The sequence below is a fragment of the Microcaecilia unicolor genome, chromosome 4 (assembly GCF_901765095.1).
Source record: "Microcaecilia unicolor chromosome 4, aMicUni1.1, whole genome shotgun sequence".
NCBI lineage: Eukaryota > Metazoa > Chordata > Amphibia > Gymnophiona > Siphonopidae > Microcaecilia > Microcaecilia unicolor.
In genome coordinates, this window is record NC_044034.1 from 64,470,976 (window position 1) to 64,493,512 (window position 22,537).

The 22,537-nt window shown below is 42.8% G+C and overlaps 1 protein-coding gene across 5 annotated transcripts in view; it reads right to left on the reverse strand.

Moving 5' to 3' along the window:
* The window catches only part of IFT88 (intraflagellar transport 88), a 269,351-nt gene that overhangs the window by 182,949 nt on the left and 63,865 nt on the right, over positions 1–22,537 (reverse strand). For all 5 annotated transcript variants that reach the window (XM_030200295.1, XM_030200293.1, XM_030200296.1 and 2 more), the window contains 2 exons: positions 16,951–17,055; positions 15,050–15,152 (listed from right to left, as the gene is read on the reverse strand). In XM_030200295.1, the coding sequence (XP_030056155.1) occupies positions 15,050–15,152; positions 16,951–17,055 (208 nt within the window). The remainder of the gene's footprint in view (positions 1–15,049; positions 15,153–16,950; positions 17,056–22,537) is intronic.

The following is a 22,537-nucleotide window of genomic DNA, read 5'->3' on the forward strand; positions in this document are numbered from 1 at the left end:
GGGCAGATCTTTTTTTTTTTTTTTATTCATAGAATTTCCAAATTTCTTACAAGCATATCACTTGTTACAGAAAAACAGTATAATACAAGCGTTAAAAAAAAATAAGCAAAAGGAAAAATTATACATGCTTCCTTAGACCTCAAGTTAAGGGGGGAATTACAATTTAGTGGAGTTATATACAGGTATATTAACACAAATATAGAAAATGCGGTTTAAGTGTGTAATTCGTCACATATCATTTAACTAATTCTACATTAAGCTGTTTCATATCCAGAAAGGATTTTAGCTGTTCTGAGTCACAGAATACATACTTTATCCCGCTAAACCTGACCAGGCATTTGCAAGGATAGACTAACAAAAATGAGCCACCCAATTTAAGAACACCCTGTTTCAATGCCAGAGATAATTTTCTACGTTCTTGGGTTACTTTAGTAACATCTGGAAATATCCATATTTTTGTTCCATAAAAAGGAACTTTTGAAAATTTAAAGTATAATTTTAATATTGCATTGAGATCTTGTTCAAATACCAGCGAGACCAAAAGGGTGGCTCTTTGCAGAACTATTTCAATGGATTGTTCTAGAATTTCAGACAGATTGTTAAAGTCTATACCATCCAAACCTTCTTTCTTTCCTTCTTTTCCACCCGAGCTTGTCGGAAGATAATAAATTTTATTTATAGGAGGAATAAGTTCTTGAGGCATTTTCAAATTTTCTTGCAAGTATTTTTTAAATAACTCTATAGGCGTCTTATCAGGAATTTTGGGAAAATTCAGAACATGAAGGTTTAGTCTTTTATTAAAATTCTCGATCTGTTCAATTTTTCTATGCATTGCCAAATTGTCTTTTATCTTGCAATTGATCCATATCTTTTTTTAGATCTTTTACTTGTGTCGTCAGGTCTTCTTTAACCGTTTCTACATTTTTTGCCATGTCCTCAATTTTCAAAGATAATTTACCTTTTCTGAAGCATTTTGAAGCGTGGAGTACATTTTACTCAGCTTTAGCCAAATCCTCTCTAGGTTAACCTCCGGAGTTGTTACGGGTCCTTTAAACCCAAGGACCTCTCTCTCCTGGCTACTTTCCTGTGGCATGGGTGCTCCCGTCTGCTGGCTCTTTGTTCCCCTTGTTGGGTTCTCGGATGCCTGCTCCCCTCACCACATCTATAGCCGGACACGGAGGGCATTTAGAATCGGGAGGTGGGGATAAAGATGTTTCTAAGTCCATCAGGGGCTCCGCTGCACCGGATGCCCCTGCAGCAGGTGACCCCGTCTCTTCACTCTGTGACGGACGCGCCAGGAAGCGGACCATGCTACCCTGAAGTGGAGAAGAAGCAGCTGCGGGCGGCAGTGGAAGCCTGGTGACTGAGCGAAGGAAGGACGTCAAACAGCGTGCGGTGCAGGATTCTGACATCATCTCCACTTACACTGTTTTAGAGAGTTTGGAAGACATGGTGTAGTGTGCACTGGAGGGAGGAGGCACTCTACAGGTGCAAAAGCAAACCAGGAGGATTGTAAGTTCCAATGTCGACAACGTTCTGAAGCTAAAGGTTACTCCAGAGCCCTCTGTGGAAATAGTAGAGGTTTCTACCATTTCTGCCTCAGTTTTTACTTTTAATTCATTAACACCTTCTGAATTTACCTTAGAAGAAATTTGGAAGTTAGCTGTGGCTCTGGGACAAAATTTGGAACAGCAAATGGCTCAGACTAGGGGTAGGGACTTACATCACTTGACATAAGGAGAAACAGCAGACCCACCTATCGTTGTTACAATCTTGTGTTGAGAAACTGGAATCTGAGTTAGACAAGATAAAGACTTTAGGCAACTCTATAATTAAGGAGAATACTATACTGACATCTAACTGTGAGAATTTAGAAAATATAGTTCGTAGAAAGAATTTACACTTGATAAATTTTCCAAGAATTCCTAGAGTTCCGGCACAGGAAATGTTTAAACGTTATATAATTGAGGCGCTTCATGTTCCATCCCAGTCCGTTCCTCCAAGAGTATTTTATCTTCCACATATTAAAAAGAAGTCTGGTCAGGACAGTCAAGTTTATTTTACTCCAATTTCAAAAGATAGTTTGGATCTTTCTGCCTTTCTAGAATCCTCCTAAATATAAGCTGGCAGTACCATCTACCCCAGATATACAGAGGTAGAAAACAATCCAAAGCAGACCAGCATGTGTAGAAGTGTGCAATTTATTATAACATCACCTGACGTGTCCAAGTTTCACCTTTAAAAGGCTGCATCAGGGATAAAAGCTATCAATTTGGACATATGATTAAAAACAAGCACTATTATGTCAACACAAAATTCAAATTAACATGCATAGAAATAAACTATATTTTAAAATAATAAATTGTACAATTAATGACTAGCCAGATGTTCAAATATAAAAATGAACAAAAAGCAAGAAATCAATGAGTGCAAAAGAGGTGTAATGAATTATGAGTAGCATATAACTCTTCTGTGTGTGACATGCATAAATTTTCGCACAACATGCATATTTGTGTTGTCCTGTGATGCAGACACATAAAAATGACATTAAAAAGGGCACATGCCTATAGGGGTGTAAAAGCACAAATGGCAAAAGTCTATCCACAAACCTGTGGGTGGTAAAAATGTTTTGTTTACTGAAGAATAATTTTATAATTTTAAAAGATTGTTGGGAAGCTTTTAGTATTTAATCATGTTAGACTTAATAGTAACATAAGAGCATAAGTAACAGCACTTCTCTACAAGCAAAATTTGAAAGAATCTGCCATGCAATGAATAGTGCTAGTTTACATGCCTCCAACAGAGGTCCAAGGTTAAGCTCAGAATAAAAACTTTTAAAAATTCCTCAAATAAAAAACAATAATTACTTGAAAATGATATATTCATCCTGCAAATATGGATATCAGATTCAGAAAATGGTTTGTACATTCAAAAAAAGATCATTTAACATCACTGTTAGTAAAAGCGGGATTGATTTTAAAACACAAAACAGAGTGGAAAATCCAATATAGCAGTGCTTGCCCACCTGGAATCACTAAATTTTAGGAAAAGATGCCGAGAAAAATGCTCAATAAATGCTAATTTCTTGTGCGTTTCAGTGGCCATATTGGATGCATTCAAATTATGCTGATGTCACTGGAATCGGGAAGTGCTGTACACAATATAAAACTGCTATTCTTCAACTAAAATTGTGATTAAAAGTTCATGGAGATTAAAAAGAAAAAACTGCAAAAAAATGTCAAAAACCTGTAAAACCACCTTAAAAAAAGAACGAAGGGAAATTAAAGTTCAAAACAAATACAAAATATAAAAATACACTGATAAATGATTTATTTATTGCATTTGTATCCCACATTGTCCCACCTTTTTGCAGGCTCAATGTGGCTTACAATATATCATGAATAATGGAGATATATAAGAAATTAACATTTAGTATTATAGAAGGATCTTGGGTAACATGATAATGTTAAAGCATGATATTAATATAACAAGCAGATAGTAAAAACAATTCTGGGTATGTGTGAAGGAGTTCATATTTGTTGGTCTTTGTGGTATGTCTTGTTAAAGAGATGGGTCTTCAATAGTTTGCGGAAGTTGGTTAGTTCATGGATCGATTTTAAGTTACTCGGTAGTTCGTTCCAAAAATGTGTGCTCAAGTAGGAAAAGGTTGACGCGTGCGTTAGTTTGTATTTTAGCCCTTTACAGTTGGGGAAATGAAGGTTAAGGAATGTGCGGGACGATGTCTTAGCATTCCTCATTGGTAAGTCTATTAGGCCTGACATGTAGGCTGGGGCATCTCCATCTATAACCAATAAATTAACTAACTTCTCTCTCTTGCACTCATTGATTTCTTGCTTATTACTTTTCACATTTGAACATGTTTATGTAATTTATTTATATGCATGTTATTTTGAATTTTGTGTTGACATAATAATGTCTGTTTTCTAAATTATTTTATATGTCCAGCTTTTACCTCTGACACATCGCAATCACTTACAGACTTAAGGAGTTTGGACAGTAATAGAGGGGAAAGTACACATCAACCTACTAGAACTCAGTAAGGGGCCCTTTTACTAAGTCATGTAGGAGCCTACATGCACCCAACATGTGCCAAATTGGAGTTACCACCTGGTTACCGCATGGCCCTTGCAGTAATTCCGCTACACGTGTCTGAAAAATATTTTTTGATTTTCTGGCGCACGTAAACCATTACCACCCAGTTACCTCGTGAGACCTTACCACTAGGTCAATGGCTTTCGGTAAGGTCTCAGACCCAAAATGGACGTGCGGCAAAAAGTTTTTAAAGGCATTTTTTTGTACATGAACTAAAAAATTCTATGCGCACCCAAAACACACGTCTACACTACCATAGGCCATTTTTCAGCGCACCTTAGTAAAAGGACTCCTTAGTGAGTTTACAGAAAGCCATAACGGAGGTAGAAATGGTCAATCAAGGATTTTATGCTAAAGTGGAGGACTGAGATTTGCACAAGGCACAATAACTTGTGCATTTGGTTGGGGGCGGGGGGAGGGGGGGAGAAGATATCTCAGATTTGCTGGCATATGTTGACTACAAGACCACATGGCACTGTTGGTCTCAAGGGAGCAAAACAGTCAAGGAACTGATAATGAAGTTGGAAAGAGCACAGAGGGCATTAAGGAAGAATGATGTCTTACCTGATAATTTTCTTTCCTTTAGTCATAGCAGATGAATCCAGAAACTGATGGAGATAGAGGACAAAACTGAACTGAGTCATATAGGATGGTATGTATTCTGGTCAGTTAGTATTTCTCATAAAGTAGAAGGAAACAAGAAAGACAAAGCAAAGAACTTCTCCTTCCCCACAGAGGAGAGCAAAGACTCACTCAGACCAGTAACATGGAGTAACTGAACTGTGAAGCAGCAAACCTGAGAAATCAACAAAGTAACCAACTAGATTAACACACCTAGGTTCTGAATTCATCTACTATGACTAAAGGAAAGAAAATTAGAAGACATAATTTTTCCTTCCTTGTCATCAGAGCAGATGAATCTAGAAACTGATAGGATGTAGCAAAGCAGTACTTAATGTGGGTGGGAAACAGAAACGACTGAAAGAATCGAAGCACCAAATGCTGCATCTGATTGTGACATGACATCCATCCAATGTTTAGAAAATGTGTGCAACGACCCATAGGAGCCAACTTTTCAAAATGATTCGAGGTGCTAAACACAACCCAATATTCTACCTCTGCCTGCCCCCACCAAAACAGAAACAATGTTAGACTGCATTCAAAGATAACATGAGGCTCCATTTCCCGAACTTTAGCTTGCACAATTCCTGAAACATTACTACACCATCAAAGCACTGTCCCCTGCATTTTTTCAAATCCAAACCACACCTTGTTAAGACATCTTTACACTATACACAAAGTTGAGCACAAACACACTCAGAACCTTACCACACCACAAAACAACTAACTCCTAGGACACAAAGAGCTACAGCCTCATTATGAAAAGGAAAAACTGTAAATACTACCCTGGGCCCTAAAATACCAATATACTACCTAGTGAAACAAAACAAGATCTCTATGCAGATGCTAGATGCTAACAGAATACCACACCATGTTCACACATGAAAAACACTTGAAACAACAAATATATCACAAGAGACCAGAGATCAATATAAAGGTTAAAAAAAACTGAACTGGAAACCTCAAGAAATTAGACTCGACATACACCAATACTAGATACAATACAAAATATCAGAAATGTGCAATTCCAAAAGCTGGCATATTCAAATGAATAAATTCAGAATAAAATACTTTGTTCTACTTTTGTTGTCTGAGCATTTTATTTTTCTGTTCCTTGTGGTTCCAGTTTCTACATCTATTTTTCTTGTCTTTGCTGTGGTCTGTCCATTTAACATTTCTTCTCGCTCCATGTCCACCATCCTCCTCTTGCATCATTATGTATCCCAACATCTCCCCTCTATGTCCTTTACCTTCCTCCATTTTCAGCATCTGCCCTCTCAGTGTCCCGATCCAGCCCTTATAGTCAGCATTTCCCCTCTGTGTGTCTAGCGCTATCCCGAATTTCCATCTGTGTCCCTGTCCCTACTATCCCTCCTCCTCCTCCCCCTGTGATCAGCATTACTTCTCTGTGTCCCTGTTCCCCCACCCCGTTTCCAACATTTCCCCTCTGTGTCCCTATTCCTTCTCCCCCCATGCCCAGCATCTCTTCTCTGTCTCCTTGTCCCTCCCTTCTCTCTTTCCTTCTGTCCTACTGGAGCCAGTCTCTCTCCCTGTAGCTTCCCACCCACACCCCACACCCTCCATTTTGGGTCCAGTATCTCTCTGTCTCTTCCCATCCACATCCCCCTCACAGTTCAGTATAGTTCCCTGCTGATTCTCCAGTGTCTCTTCCCCTCTCTTCCATCCAGCATCTTCTTATCCCCCTCCCTGTCTGTCTGTCCATCCCTCTCTCCCCTCTCCTGGTCCAGCAGAGCAACACCTCTCTCTCTCCCCCCTCTGGACCCTTCAGGTCTATTTCTCCCCTTCCACCCCCCCCCCCCCCCCCAGCTCACTGGTGCTGCTAACTACCTTGATTGCTGCTGGTGGATGAGGCACCGCAGCGCTAGCGACTCAAGGATGCTGCCTTGTGGCCTCGATCTTCCCTGTGATGTGTCCTGCCCACAATGAAACAGGAAGTTGCATCAGAGGAGGCAAGAGATGTCATAGGGAAAAACAAGATCTTGAGGCAGCTCCTTTTAATCGCTGCGGTGCCTCTACCAGCAGCAATCAACGTAGTTAACAGCACCAGTGAACCGTGGGGAGCGGGAGAGCTGCCGGCAGTGGGACAGTACAAGAACTGACAATCGGGAATCCTCTGGTGGAGCCACCTATGTCAGGCCCCAAAATATTGGGGGTGCTTGAGCACCCACAGAATCGGAGCCTATGCAAGCACCACCATGTAGCTGATCTACAAATCTCTTCAAGAGAAAAGGCACAAGACTCCGCCCAAGAAGTGGAAAGCACTCTAGCAGAGTGAGCTCTCAAGGAAAGAGACACGTTTTCCCTGAAAGTGTATGCTGCTAAAAGATTCCTTAATCCAGCACACTATAGTAGCCTCGGAAGCAGCATTCCCCTTCTTTGGGCCTACAAAGAGAACAAAAAGATGGGTCTAACCAGTGAAACTCATTAGTAATGTTGAGATAATGAAGAAGAATTTGACAGACATCCAGGGAATGTAAGTTGTTATAGTCTTTCCCATAATCTTCCATCTTGAAGGAAGGGAGAAATAAAGACCGATTGATCTGAAACACAGATATGACCTTAGGGAGAAAGGATGGTACTCTGCAAATAGAAACCCCTGCTTCAGAAAATCAGAAAAAAAGGATCTCTGCATGACAAGGCTTGCAATTCCAGAATTCTTCTTCCGAAGTTATCGCCATCAGAAACACCATCTTCAACGTAAGACCCTTCAGTGTAGCCTTCTTCACTGGCTCAAAGACAGTAGACTGAAAAGCTTTCAGCACCAAATAAAAATTCCACTCAGGATAAGGAGAACAAAGAGAACGCTTAAGATGGTTAATGTCCTTAAGGAAACGGATCACATCTGGATGAGCTGCCACTTCCACTCAGAGAAAGTTGTAGGCTAGACCATTCTTAAAATCTTCCTGTAAAAAGGCTAAAATTTGAGGTAAAGATGAATGAGAGAGTGAAATGGCCCTTTCCGAACGCTAAGACTCAAACAATCCCAGACTCGAGCACATGCCGAAGAGGTCGAATGCTTCCGTGAAGTAATGTAGAAATTACATCTTCTTGATAACTCTTCATCCTTAACCTCGACCTTTGAATAGTCAAACTGTAAGACCAAAGTGGAAGAGATCTTCCATCTGGTCAGGAGCCTGAGATAGTAGGTCCTGATGGACCAGAAGGTGAACGGGCTTGACCACGAGTTGCTGTATCAGATCCACATACCAAGGACTCCTGGGCCAATTGGGAGCTATGAGAATCACCAAGCCCGGATGAAGAAGCACCTTACATAGCACTCTTCCTATCACTGGCCAAGATGGAAAGATGTAGAGCAGCAACTTTTCCAGTCATTCCTGCCCTCCGAACTGAACTCTCTTTTAATGCTGAAGAACCGAGAGATGTTTGCATTGCGGTGGGACACCATCAGATTCGGTGCTGGAGTCCCCCATCTTTGTGTAATCATTTGAAAAATTGTTTGTGACAATGCCCATTCCCCTGGGTCTGAGGACTTTCTGTTGAGATAGTCCATTTGGACATTGAAATTCTCAGCAATGTGAGTCGCAGAAATCACCCAGCAATGTGAGCCACAGAAATCATTTGTACATACTTTTCTGCCTGCTGAATCAAGAGACAAGCATCTAGAGTGAGATGTGCACTTCGTACGGCTACTTAGCTGTTTATGTAGGCTATAGTCGTTAGATTGTCTGAAAGGACCTATACCAGATTGCCTTTCATAGTGGACTGAAAGGCTCATAGAACCAGTATGACTGCATGCAGCTCCAGGCAACTGATGGGCCATAGGGCCTCTGCTTTGGATCAAAGTCCTTGAGCACTGAGCTGTAGACAATGGGCTCCCTACCCTCTCAGACTTGTATCTGTCACCACCACCATCCAATGTGGGGTGGATAACGTGGTTCCCCGGAGAAAGGTTGTTCGACTGCAGCCACCACATCATGCTGGATTTTGCCTGAGAAATCCAAAATAGACTAAGATTGTACCTCCTGAGACATTGGGGACCAGTGGGATAGGAGCGACTGCTGAAGTGTTCTCATGTGAGCTTTGGCCCAGGGACTCACATCAAGAGTCGCTGCCATAGACCCCAGGACTTGAACATAATCCCAAGCACGAGGGTTCTGAATTTGAAGTGGTGACAAAGGGGTTCCACAGAAGATCAGGCAAATTATATACTGGTGAGACTGACGTCAGTGCCAGGCAAAATGATAGAGACAATTATAAAGAACAAAATTACAGAACATATACATGGGTTAATGAGACAACGCCAACATGGATTTAGTCAAGGGAAGTCTTGCCTCACTAATCTACTATATTTCTTTGAAGGGGTGAATAAACAAGTGGATAAAGGTGAACCGGTCGATATTATATATCTGGAATTTCAAAAGGCATTTAACAACTACTAAACACTCCTGAGGAAATTAGAAAGTCATGGGATAGGAAGTAATGTCCTACTGTGGATTAAAAATTGGTTAAAATATACAAAAACAAGAGTAGGGTTAAATGGTCAGTATTCTCAATGGAGAAGGGTAGATGGTGGGGTTCCCCAGGGGTCTGCGCTGGGACCACTCCTTTTAACATATTTATAAATGATGTAGACATGGGTATAACTAGTGAGGTTATTAAATTTGCTGATGATACAAAGTTATTCAAAGTTGTTAAATTGCAAGAGGATTATGAAAAATTGCAAGAGGACATTATGAGACTGGGAGACCGGGCATCCAAATAGCAGATGACATTTAACGTGAGCAACTGCACAGTGATGCATGTGGGGAAGAGGAACCCAAACTATAGCTATGAGATACAAGGTTTCACATTAGGAGTCACCGCCGAAGAGAAGGATTTAAGTGTCATCATTGATGATACGTTGAAACCCTCTGCTCAGTGTGCAGCAGACGCTAAGAAAGCAAATAGAATGTTAGGAATTATTAGGAAAGGAATGTAAAACAAAGATGAGAATATTATAATGCCTTTGTATCGCTCCATGGTGTGACTGCACCTTGAATACTGTGTGCAATTCTGGTCACCACATCTCAAAAAACATGTAGTGGAATTAGAAAAGGTACAGAGAAGGGTGACGAAAATGATAAAGGGCACGGAACGACTTCTCTATAAGGAAAGGCTAAAGTGGCTAGGGCTCTTCAGCTTGGAGAAGAGATGGCTGAGGGGAGATATTTATGATACAGGTCTATAAAATACAGAGTGGAGTGGAACGGGTAGACATGAATACTAGGAGGCATGCAATGAAACTACTAAGTAGTAAATTTAAAACAAACCAGAGAAAATTTTCTTCACTCAACATGTAATTAAACTCTGGAATTCTTTGCCAGAAAATGTGGTAAAGCACTTAGCCTAGCAGGGTTTGAAAACGTTTGGATAGTTTCCTAAAAGAAAAGTCCATAAGCCGTTATTAAGACGGACTTGGGAACATCCACTGCTCATTTCTAGGATAAGCAGCATAAAATCTGTTTTACTGTTCTGGGATCTTGCCAGGTACTTGTGACCTGGATTGGCCGCTGTTGGAAACAGGATACTGGGCTTGATGGACCTTCGGTCTGTCCCAGTATGACAACGCTTATGTTCTTGAATCTTGATTCTTCTGTGATCTGCAAGGAAAACCTTGCCTTGTAGGGTGTCAACATGAACCACCAAATATTCCAGACCCTGAGACAACTGAAACAGACTTTTATGAAGGTTAATTACCCAACCTAATGACTGACGAAGAGATATAATTTGAGAGGTGACAGGCTTTCTTGGAAAGAAGATGCCCAGATCAGCCAGTCATCCAAGTAAGGGTGAACACCAATTACTTCTTGCCTTAGAAATGCTGTCACTAGAGTGGAAATCACTGATTTTCTTTTGAGCAAGGCCGTGCAAGTGGTGTCCAAGAAAAAAATCTGCGATTGGAGAGAACTCAAATTTGTAACCTTCTCTGATGATATCTAAGACCCACTGATCCGACATTACCTTGGTCTACTCCCTGTAAAAGCTGGAAAGACAACCCCCTATGAGAAGTGACGAAGAGTGGACCGGAACTGCAGGTGGCTGATCTGGAAGATTGTTGAGAAGCCTTTTTGTCACTACAAAAAGGCTACTTCGGCTGACATCTGGATCTCTGATAGGCAGGAGCTCAGCCAGGCCTGTAACACTTCACATCCTTGAGGTGAGAATGAGCTTGAGAAGATCCGACTGATGAACGGGGCTTGTCTTCAGGAAAACGCTAGGTCTCTGAATCGCCTAAATCTTTAACCAACTTCTCCAGATTCCCCAAAGAGAAGCTTAGTTAGGCACTGTTTAGAAGCAGCATCCACTGACCAATACAGTAGCCATAACAAGTGACTGGCTGTGACTGATAAGGCTATTTGTTTAGTCAAAGTCCTAATAAGATCATATAAGGTGTCAGCTAAATAAGTCAATTCAGCGTCCATGGCAGGCAACTCCAGTGAGAAGGGACTATCTGTATCAGAGAAAGAATCAACAACCCGCTGAACCCAGCTTAAACACACTCTGGCAGAATAGGAGCTGCAGACATATGCTTGAAGAGACAAAGCAGAAATATCAAATGAAAGCTTCAATGCAGACATCCTTAAACGCTATACCTCCCCTCAACTGGGAGAGGAGTTTTTTTGGGTTACAGATGCCACTAAGCCATCAACCTTCGGCAACCTTAATTTCTCCAATTCATCAGGAGAGACAGGGTACAAGCATGCCATGGCCCAGGCCACCTTAAGGCTTGAATCTGGAGAATCCCACTGCAAAGGAATTAACTCATGCATAGCCTCATGAACTGGAAAGGACCTAGGAGGCTTGTTTGTACTAGCCGTCATGGGATTAGGGAGCGAGGCTGGTTGAGGAGGAGAGTAAATGTTAATGATCTCCAAAGCTTTAGTGATAAAAGAAGGAAGCTCTTCCCTATGGAACATCCTCACTGCAGAGGGATCGTCCAGCTCATCCACAGGGAGCTCCCCTTCCACTAGAGGCTCTGGTAGAGGAGAATACACAGACACTACTGACCCACTTCTGAAATAGGAGGGATTGGGGAGAGAAAGGTTCCATGTCAGGATCAGATTCTACATGCCTCCTCTCTTAAGCAGAGGATGCTGTATCAGACCCTGAAAACTGATGCTGACATTCAGCTACAGGGAAAGCCCTCTTAATTAAATAGGCTTGACGCATCAGAAGTAAAGGGTACCCGACTCACAGCATCTGAAGAATTTAGGAAGGAAGCCTAAGGATCCGAAGTTACCCCCCTCCCTCCCTCCATGGCACAGCTGTTGAGTGTGAGAAGCCGAGTCAGTGAGAGTAGTGGACTCGCTGCAAGAGCCAATGAGAACTGAGCAAGCACCGCACAGGAATAAGAAATGCCTGCCATTAAACTGAAGTCATGCAGGAAAAACAACAGCTCAGAAAACCTCCAACTCCAAAAATAGCTTTCTCCTGTGGAAGCCAAAAGTACTGAAGCAGCCATGATGAAGGGAATATGAAAGAAAGCCACTGTATTCATCAGGGGTTGGTCAGAAGAATGCTGACAGTTTCTCTGTGAAGGAAAACACTGAACAATCCTGGATTTTAGTATTTCTCAACCCCCTCTAACATTTAGCCATCCTCAGCAGCTAACTCAGTGGGAATTTAATCACTGGGTCTGTTTTTTCTTTTTTTGCTGATGAAGAAGGAAAAGCCTGTGGCAGGAGGGGGCGAGGGGAAGGGGAGGGACCTGGCACAACAGGTGTACAACAAAATACACCAGCAGTAGCCTAATCACACCTGGGCGTAACTGAATCAAGAACAGGAGCCAAAAATCAGGAGATTATCTACTGCCTGCTAGAGACAGACGAATACTAACTGACCAGAATGCATACCATCCTATATGACAGAGTTGTGTCCTCTATCTCCACCTGCTGGTCATAACCCATCAGTTTCTGGATTCATCTTCCCCGATGACAAGCAATGATCTTTGAATCTAACTTACTGAAGGACATAATTACCTGCCTACATAATTTCACACTAAAGAAGCAAATTATATCAAGGATGTGAGCCATAAATATTACTGGGAGGGTCATCAAATTGTCCTTTTTGCTAATCTATGTCCAATCATGTTGCAGCAAAGGGACTTCAAACGTATTACTAATAAGCTGAATAGTAAAAACATCCGTTATAAATTGCTGCACCTTTTCATCATAACATGAACAACCACAAGGCTGGACACACTGGTAAAAGAGAAAAACACCAGAATAGAATTGATCATATGTCATTCACAAGCAAGAACTCTGTGAATTATATGGGGAGAGAGAGAGAGAGAAGACCCTCAAATACCAAGAAATGCAGTTGGAGACCAAACAAACATAGCAGAAAAACCGCGAAATATTTCTCATTGTTTTGGGTGTCACATACTTGATTAGCAGGAAGTTTTAAGCACACCTAGATGAGCTGTCTATACACATTACATCTTAAGAACTCCAGAAGGAAATTCTCAGCACAATGCAAGTACTATGACACATGATAGCAGTAAGTCTGTGAGACTTACATCATACTTCACATACCCTGGGTCTTTGCCATGGTATGCGCAAAATTAACCCATTTGGAGATACTGCCCCTGAGGGGAAGTGTTGTAAAAACGGAGACAGAACTAGGAGGGGTTAAACTGCCAACTGTTCCCAGCACAAGGCAGCAAGTGATTAAGGGCAATGGAAGGTTGCAGCAGCAGGAGGAGACATGGTGTAATGAAAAGGACTTGCCTGAGGGCTGCAGGTAAAAGACCTGGTGCCAAGTGACTTGCTGAGAAACAGAGAAGCCCAGTTCAAGTTCCACTGTGGCTCCTTGTCATCCACTGCCTAAGGTACTACTACTACTACTTATCACTTCTATAGCGCTACAAGGCATACACAGCGCTGTACACCAAACAAGAAAAAGACAGTCCCTGCTCAGAGAGCTTACAATCTAAATAGGACAGACAAAACAGACAGAACTATTAAGAGGTAAGGGAATTAAACAGGTGGGGATAAAAGGGTACAGGGCAAGTGAGTAGTGGTTAGGAGTCAAAAGCAGCGTTAAAGAGGTGGGCTTTTAGCCTGGATTTGAAAACAGCCAAGGACGGGGCTAGACGTACAAGCTCGGGAATTCTATTCCAGGCGTGAGGTGCAGCGAGATAAAAGGAACAGAGTCTGGAATTAGCAGTAGAGGAGAAGGGGACAGACAAGAGAGATTTATCCACAGAATGGAGTACCCGAGGGGGGGTGTAGGGAGAGACAAGAGTGGAGAGGTACTGGGGAGCGGTAGAGTGAATGCATTTATAGGTCAGTAAGAGAAGTTTGAATTGAATGCGGAAACGGATAGGAAGCCAGTGAAGTGACTTGAGGAGAGGGCTAATGTGAGCATAGCGACTCTGGCAGAAAATGAGTCGTGCAGCAGAGTTTTGGACTGATTGAAGAGGAGAGAGGCCGGTGAGGTTGCAATAATCTAGGCGAGAGTTGATAAGAGTGTGGATAAGGGTTCTGGTAGAGTGCTCAGACAGGAAGGGATGGATTTTGCTGATGTTATAGGTACAAAACAGATTATCCCTCCAGAGACAGAAAAATACCTACTGGACCTGAATGTAACTCACCTTGCCCTACACCCCAAATCCCTTCCTTTCCCTTTCTTTTTGCCCATGGTGTGGCCTCCACAAGGAATGACATTGCCAATGATTATGATGGCTGAGAATGTAGATCTGGAGTGTAAGAGGAAAGGAATGAGGTGAGAGTGAAAGGAGGAGGTAGTGGGAAAGGGAATAACAGCAAGGGGGCAGAGGACAGTGCAAGTGGAAGGGAAGACAGCAGTGGGGGAGAGAACACCCACACACACCCTCGCAAATTCAGGTCCCTCTGGTGAGTTTCAGCAAGACCCAGCCAGTCTTTGTATATTAATATTCTCACTGTAAATCCAAACCTGGTCTAGTTATCAAAGCAACAAACCTCAGCCAGGGACCACAAACTGTAGTCATTTCCTCTAGAATCCAGTTAACGTGTATCTTTAGAGTGGCCAACAGACATCACCATTGATCAATGGTTGAAACTCTCTATGCAGCATCTTCCTTCAAACCCACTCTTTAGCCAACCCTGGGACCAAGAATCCATCCTAAGCAGTTTACAGCATTTAATACTAGGTCAGCTCACATGATCATATCTTCATTATTACCTTACAGCAAGACTAAAGTAGAAATTTCAGCCAACTAGCCACACTTCAAGCTTTGATGAAAATCTAAATGGAAATAGCTATTAACAATATTATTGAAATTACATCAGTATTTTCCATGGGCAATTACCTGCATTGCTAAACATCTTATTTTTCACTATGACTTGGTATGTATTGAGCGCCTCGGCGTGCATATCATTTGCTGAATACTGACTGGCTAAATTGAAGAGGACCTGTAGAAGAATAAATAATTGTAAAAATCTGAGGTTTGTAGAGATGTGCATATGGCAAAGTTTTAAATTTCTTACAGCTCAAGAAATTTACACAGATAACAAGTTTACTGATCAACAGAATGAATATTTGAAATGGAAGAATGAGATTATATGCAAATATGAAAGGAGGTACTGATGAATGCCTGTTTAATCCCAAATGAGATCATTTGACAAGAAGAGGGAATTGAAGAGCGTTAATAATTCAAATGAAGCTTACAACAAACATAAGGCTACCTGAAAACAACAAGCTTGATCATGCTATATTTCTGTGTCTCTAGCTATTGCTAAGCTGCTATGTCTGTTTTTCAGTGATAAAGACAGAAGAGAAGACAAAGGGGAGCAACAGATGTTCTGAGAAACCATGGACAGAACTTTCAGGTGCCAATCCAGCTCATTTTTGAAAGTGATCGCCGCCCATCTTCCGACACAAATCGGGAGATGGGCGGCGATCTCCTGAATCCGCCCAAATCAGCATAATCGAAAGCCAATTTTGGGTGGCTTCAACTGTGTTCCATCACGGGCCCGGCGGAAGTTGAAAGGGGGTGTGTCGGCATGGTAGCGAAGGCGGGACGGGTGTGTGTGTTGAGATGGCCGGCTTCGCCCGATAATGGAAAAAAGAAAGCCGGCCATCAGGAGAATTTGGTCCGTTTTAATTGGACCCTTTTTGTTTAGGTCCAAGTCCCAAAAAAGTCCCAACTGTCCAGATGACCACCGGAGGGAAGCGGGGATCACCTCCCCTTACGCCCCCAGTGGTCACCACCCCCTCCCATACACATAAAAAAAAAAAACCAGACATTTTTTGCCAGCCTCAAATGTCATACCCAGCTCCCTGACAGCAATATGCAGGTCCCTGGAGCAGTTTGTAATAGGTGCAGTGCACTTGAGGCAGGTGGACCCAGGCCCATCCCCCCTTACCTGTTACACTTGTGCTGGTAAATGGGAGCCCCCCAAAACTCACTGTACCCACATGTAGGTGCCCCCCTTCACCCCTTAGGGCTATGGTAATAGTGTAGAGTTGTGGGCAGTGGGTTTTGGGGGGGATTTGGGGGGGCTCAGCACACAAGGGAAGGGTGCTATGCACCTGGAAGCTATTTGTGTTTTTTTTATTAATTTTTTAAAGTGCCCCCTAGGTTGCCTGGTTGGTGAACCTGGCATGTCAGGGGGGCCAGTGCACTAGAAATGCTGGCTCCTCCCATGCCCAAATGCCTTACATTTCGCCGGTTTTGAGATGGCCGGCTCCGGTTTCCATTATGGCTGAAAATCGGAGTCGGCCATCACATCTAACCCCGGCGAGCGATTTGGCCGGCGCCAAGCGTATTTCAAAAATAAGATTGGCGCCGGCCCCGAAGATGGCCGCCCATCGATTTGGCCAGCGCCGTTCGATTATGCCCCTCTATGTGACAGTTTGACCATCACCAACTTCTGTTTCTAAAGATATGTTGTCTGCACTTTTGGCCCCTGTTTAGATTGGAATGACTAGTAAGATTTAACACTATAAAATCTGGCCCATTCCTAATGTATTTCAGGTAATTTACTATTCCAGGGGCACACACTGTCTCTCTGACCTATGACTTCTCTCATTCCCTGGTAATTCATAACATGCGGCTCTGAATAAAGAAGCTCTATCTGATAATTGATCAGATTGCGTTTCATTTTGCAACCTAGAATCCTCACTATGAAAAACAAACAAATACATATTTTACCAGTATCTTACTATAACAGAACACTATTTCCAAATCTGAAGTGTTACAGTACTTACCGAGTATGTTAAGTCTAAGTTGATATTCTCAGGAGATGTCATTTGCTCGCGTTGTCTCACCAGAACTCTTTCTGTTCTTCCAGCTTCTTTTGCCTTTTCTAAAGCCTATAAAAACATGTTAGAAAATAGATTTAGAAACATAGAAACATGACGGCAGATAAAGGCCATATGTCTCATCCATTCTGCCCATCCTCTGTAACCCCTAATTCTTCCTGTTCCTAAGTGATCCCACAAGCTTATCCCATGCCTATTTAAATTCTGAACAGTCCTCATCTCCACCACCTCCACCGGGAGGCCATTCCACGCCTCCACCACCCTTTCTGTGAAATAATACTTCCTTAGGTTACTCCTAAGCCTATTCCCTCTTAACTTTGTCGTATACCCCCTCATTCCAGAGCTCTCCTTCATTTGAAAAAGGCTCGCTTCCTGTACATAAATGCCCTTGAGATATGTAAACGTTTCTATCATGTCTCTTCTCTCCCTCCTCTCTTCCAGCGTATACATGTTGAGGTTCATAAGCCTGTCCCTATAATTTTTGCATTCAAGACTGCTTACTAATTTCATAGCCGACCTCTGGACCGACTCCATCCTGTTTATATCTTTCCGTAGGTACGGTTTCCAGAACTGCACGCAGTACTCCAAATGAGGCCTCACCAGAGACTTATACAAAGGCACTATCACCTCCTTTTTCCTGCTGGCCATGCCTCTCTTTATGCACCCAAGCATCCTTCTGGCTTTGGCCGTCGCTTTTTCTACCTGTTTGAAAGCTTTAAGGTCGTCAGACACAATCACCCCCAAGTCCCGCTCTTCCTTCGCACACTGAAGCACTACACTCCCTATACTGTACCGTTCCCTCGGATTTTTGCGACCCAAGTGCATGACCCTGCATTTTTTGGGATTAAACCTTAGTTGCCAAATATCGGTCCATTCCTTTAGCTTCGCTAGGTCCTTCCTCATGTCATTCACACCCTCCAGGGTGTCCACCCTGTTGCAGAGTTTAGTATCATTCACAAAGACACAAACCTTACCAGACAGCCCTTCCGCAATATCGCTCACAAAGACGTTAAAAAGAGCCGCCCTAGGACCAATCCCTGCGGTACTCCACTGACTGGCATCTAGTGATCATCGTATGGTATGGTTTAATATTAAAACAGAAGAGAGGGCTCACTCGAGATTGAAGGTCCTGGATTTCAAAGGAACTAACTTTGCCGAGATGGGGGAATTTCTCAAGGAACAGCTAGCGGGATGGGAACAGCTGAAGGATGTAGAACAGCAATGGACAAGACTGAAAGGAGCTATATTAAAGGCGACTAACCTTTATCTTAGAAAATTACATAAAAGTAAGAGGAAAAGAAGGCCTCTCTGGTACTTGAATGTAGTAGCTGAAAAGATAAGGGAAAGGAGGCTAGCCTTTGCACATTATAAGACGACTCAGAAAGATAAAGACAGGAGAGATACCTAAAAAAAGCGAAGAGAAGCTGGAAAAGCTATCAGGAAAGTGAAGCAGCAAATGGAGGAAAAGATAGCTAATACAGTAAAATTGGGGGACAAGACCTTTTTCAGATATGTAAGTGATAAGAGGAAGTGCCATAATAGCATTGTGAGGCTCAAAGCTGAGGGAGAGAAATATGTGGAAGATGATAAGGAAAAAGCTGAACTGCTTAACGATTATTTTAGCTCTGTGCTCACGAATGAAAGACCGGGGGTAGGGCTGCAGGCTAAAGGGGATGGATGTATGGTAGACCAAGAGCCGTTTACGGAGGACTGTGTTCGTGAGGAGCTTGCCAAACTAAAAGTAGACAGAGCGATGGGGCCTGATGGGATACACCTGAGGGTGCAGCTTTAAAGTTCTTCTGATTGTCTAGAAAAATCTGAAGACCCGTCATGGCAGCTGAAGGTAATAAACACCCAGAGTATGTACATCAACGCACAAAATAGGGCAAAAGTTACAACACAAATTCACTGCACACTCGAGTCATGCTTTATGGAAACCGAATTTAAAAATACTGAACCAAGTTTCATTCCTGTGGAGCTGTGGTTCCCAAACTTGGTCCTGGAGACACCCCAGCCAGTCAGGTTTTCAGTATATCCACAAAGAATATTCATGAAATAGATTTGCATGCAGTGAAGACAATGCCTGCAAATCTCTTTCCTGAATATTCACTGTGGGTATCCTGAAAACCTGCACACACAACTTGGTCTCTAGCTTTATCTTTGCTTTCACATGGCTAATAATCCCCTGTTCTTGTCCTACGCTATCTTAAATTCCAATCTGATATTGTCTGTAGTCATCCCCTGCATTCATTACTTTTTCCATGAAAAAATGCTTCTCAATGCCATCCATTCTTCCTTGTAGCATGACTCTTTGTTCTACAACTTCAGTAATAAATAAATGCTTGCCTCTTGTTTGTTATCCATAATCTTGAGGTATCTGAAGTCCAAAAACTGTTAGATAAGTACATAAGTAATGCCATACTGGGAAAAGACCAAAGGTCCATCGAGCCCAGCATCCTGTCCCCGACAGCGGCCAATCCAGGTCAAGAGCACCTGGCAAGTTACCCAAACGTACAAACATTTTATACAAGCTACTCCCGAAATTGTAGATTTTTCCCAAGTCCATTTAGTAGCGGTCTATGGACTTGTCCTTTAGGAAACCGTCTAACCCCTTTTTAAACTCTGCCAAGCTAACCGCCTTCACTACGTTCCCTGGCAACGAATTCCAGAGTTTAATTATGCGTTGGGTGAAGAAACATTTTCGCCGATTTGTTTTAAATTTACTACACTGTAGTTTCATCGCATACCCCCTAGTTCTAGTATTTTTGGAAAGCGTGACCAGGCACTTCACATCCACCTGTTCCACTCCACTCATTATCTTATATACCTCTATCATGCCTCCCCTCAGCCGTCTCTTCTCCATGCTGAAAAGCCCTAGCCTCCTTAGTCTTTCTTCATAGGGAAGTCGTCCCATCCCCGTTATCATTTTTGTCGCCCTTCGCTGCACCTTTTGCAGTTCTACTATATCTTTCTTGAGATGCGGCGACCAGAAATGAACACAATGCTCAAGGTGAGGTCGCACCATGGAGCGATACAACAGCATTATAACATCCTCACATCTGTTCTTCATACCTTTCCTAATAATACACAACATTCTATTTGCTTTCCTAGCCGCAACAGTACACTGAGCAGAACATAGTAACATAGTAGATGACGGCAGAAAAAGACCTGCACGGTCCATCCAGTCTGCTCAACAAGACAAACTCATATGTGTATACCTTACCTTGATTTGTACCTGCCTTATTCAGGGCACAGACCATACAAGTCTGCCCAGCAGTACTTCCCGCCTCCCAACCACCAGACCCGCCTCCCATCACCGGCTCTGGCACAGACCGTATAAGTCTGCCCTCCACTATCCTCGCCTCCTAACCACCAACCCCTCTTCCCCACCACCCAATTTTGGCTAAGCTTCTGAGGATCCATTCCTTCTGCACAGGATTCCTTTATGCATATCCCACGCATGTTTGAATTCCGTTACCGTTTTCATCTCCACCACCTCCCGCGGGAGGGCATTCCAAGCATCCACCACCCTCTCCATGAAAAAATACTTCCTGACATCTTTCCTGAGTCTGCCCCCCTTCAATCTCATTTCATGTCCTCTCGTTCTACCGCCTTCCCATCTCCGGAAAAGATTTGTTTGCGGATTAATACCTTTCAAATATTTGAACATCTGTATCATATCACCCCTGTTCCTCCTTTCCTCCAGGGTATACATGTTCAGGTCAGCAAGACTCTCTTCATACGTCTTGGAACGCAAATCCTGTACCATTCTCGTAGCTATTCTTTGCACCGCTTCCATTTTTTTAACATCCTTCACAAGGTACGGCCTCCAAAACTGAACACAATACTCCAGGTGGGGCTTCAGCAACAAATTGTACAGGGGCATCAACACTTCCTTTCTTCTGCTGATCACACCTCTCTCTATACAGCCTAGCAACCTTCTCGCTACGGCCACCGCCTTGTCACACTGTTTCATCGCCTTCAGATCCTCGGATACTATCACACCAAGATCCCTCTCCCCCTCAGTACCTATCAGACTCTCACCGCCTAACACATAAGTCTCTCTTGGGTTTCTACTCCCTAAGTGCATCACTTTGCATTTCTTCGCATTGAATTTTAATTGCCAAACCTTAGACCATTCTTCTAGCTTACTCAGATCCTTTTTCATGCTTTCCACTCCCTCCCGGGTGTCCACTCTGTTGCAAATCTTAGTATCATCCACAAATAGGCAAACTTTACCTTCTAACCCTTCGGCAATGTCACTCACAAATATATTGAACAGAATCGGCCCCAGCACCGATCCCTGAGGCACTCCACTACTCACCTTTCCCTCCTCCGAGCGAACTCCATTTACCACCACCCTCTGTCGTCTGTCCGTCAACCAGTTCCTAATCCAGTTCACCACTTCGGGACCTATCTTCAGCTCATCGAGTTTATTTAAGGTTTCAGTGTATTATCAACGATGACACCCAGATCCCTTACTTGGTCCGTAACTCCTAACGTGGAACCTTGCATGTCGTAGCTATAATTCGGGTTCTTTTTTCACACATGCATCACCTTGCACTTGTTCACATTAAACGTCATCTGCCATTTAGCCGCCCAGTCTCCCAGTCTCGTAAGGTCCTTCTGTAATTTTTCACAATCCTCTCACAGGTTAACGACTTTGAATAACTTTGTGTCATCAGTAAATTTAAATTACCTCGCTAGCTACTCCCATCTCTAAATCATTTATAAATATATTAAAAAGCAGCGGTCCTAGTACAGACCCCTGAGGAACCCAACTACCCTTCTCCATTGTGAATACTGCCCATTTAACCCCACTCTCTGTTCCCTATCCTTCAACCAGTTTTTAATCCACAATAGGACATTTCCTCCTATCCCATGACCCTCCAATTTCCTCTGTAGCCTTTCATGAGGTACCTTATCAAACGCCTTTTGAAAATCCAGATACACAATATCAACCGGCTCCCCTTTGTCCACATGTTTGTTTACTCCTTCAAAGAATTAAAGTAAATTGGTCAGGCAAGGTTTCCCCACACTAAAGTCGTGCTGACTTGGTCTCAGTAATCCATGTCCTTGGATAAGTACATAAGTACATAAGTAGTGCCATACTAGGAAAGACCAAAGGTCCATCTAGCCCAGCATCCTGTCACCGACAGTGGCCAATCCAGGTCAAGGGCACCTGGCACGCTCCCCAAACGTAAAAACATTCCAGACAAGTTATACCTAAAAATGCGGAATTTTTCCAAGTCCATTTAATAGCGGTCTATGGACTTGTCCTTTAGGAATCTATCTAACCCCTTTTTAAACTCCGTCAAGCTAACCGCCCGTACCACGTTCTCCGGCAACGAATTCCAGAGTCTAATTACACGTTGGGTGAAGAAAAATTTTCTCCGATTCGTTTTAAATTTACCACACTGTAGCTTCAACTCATGCCCTCTAGTCCTAGTATTTTTGGATAGCGTGAACAGTCGCTTCACATCCACCCGATCCATTCCACTCATTATTTTATACACTTCTATCATATCTCCCC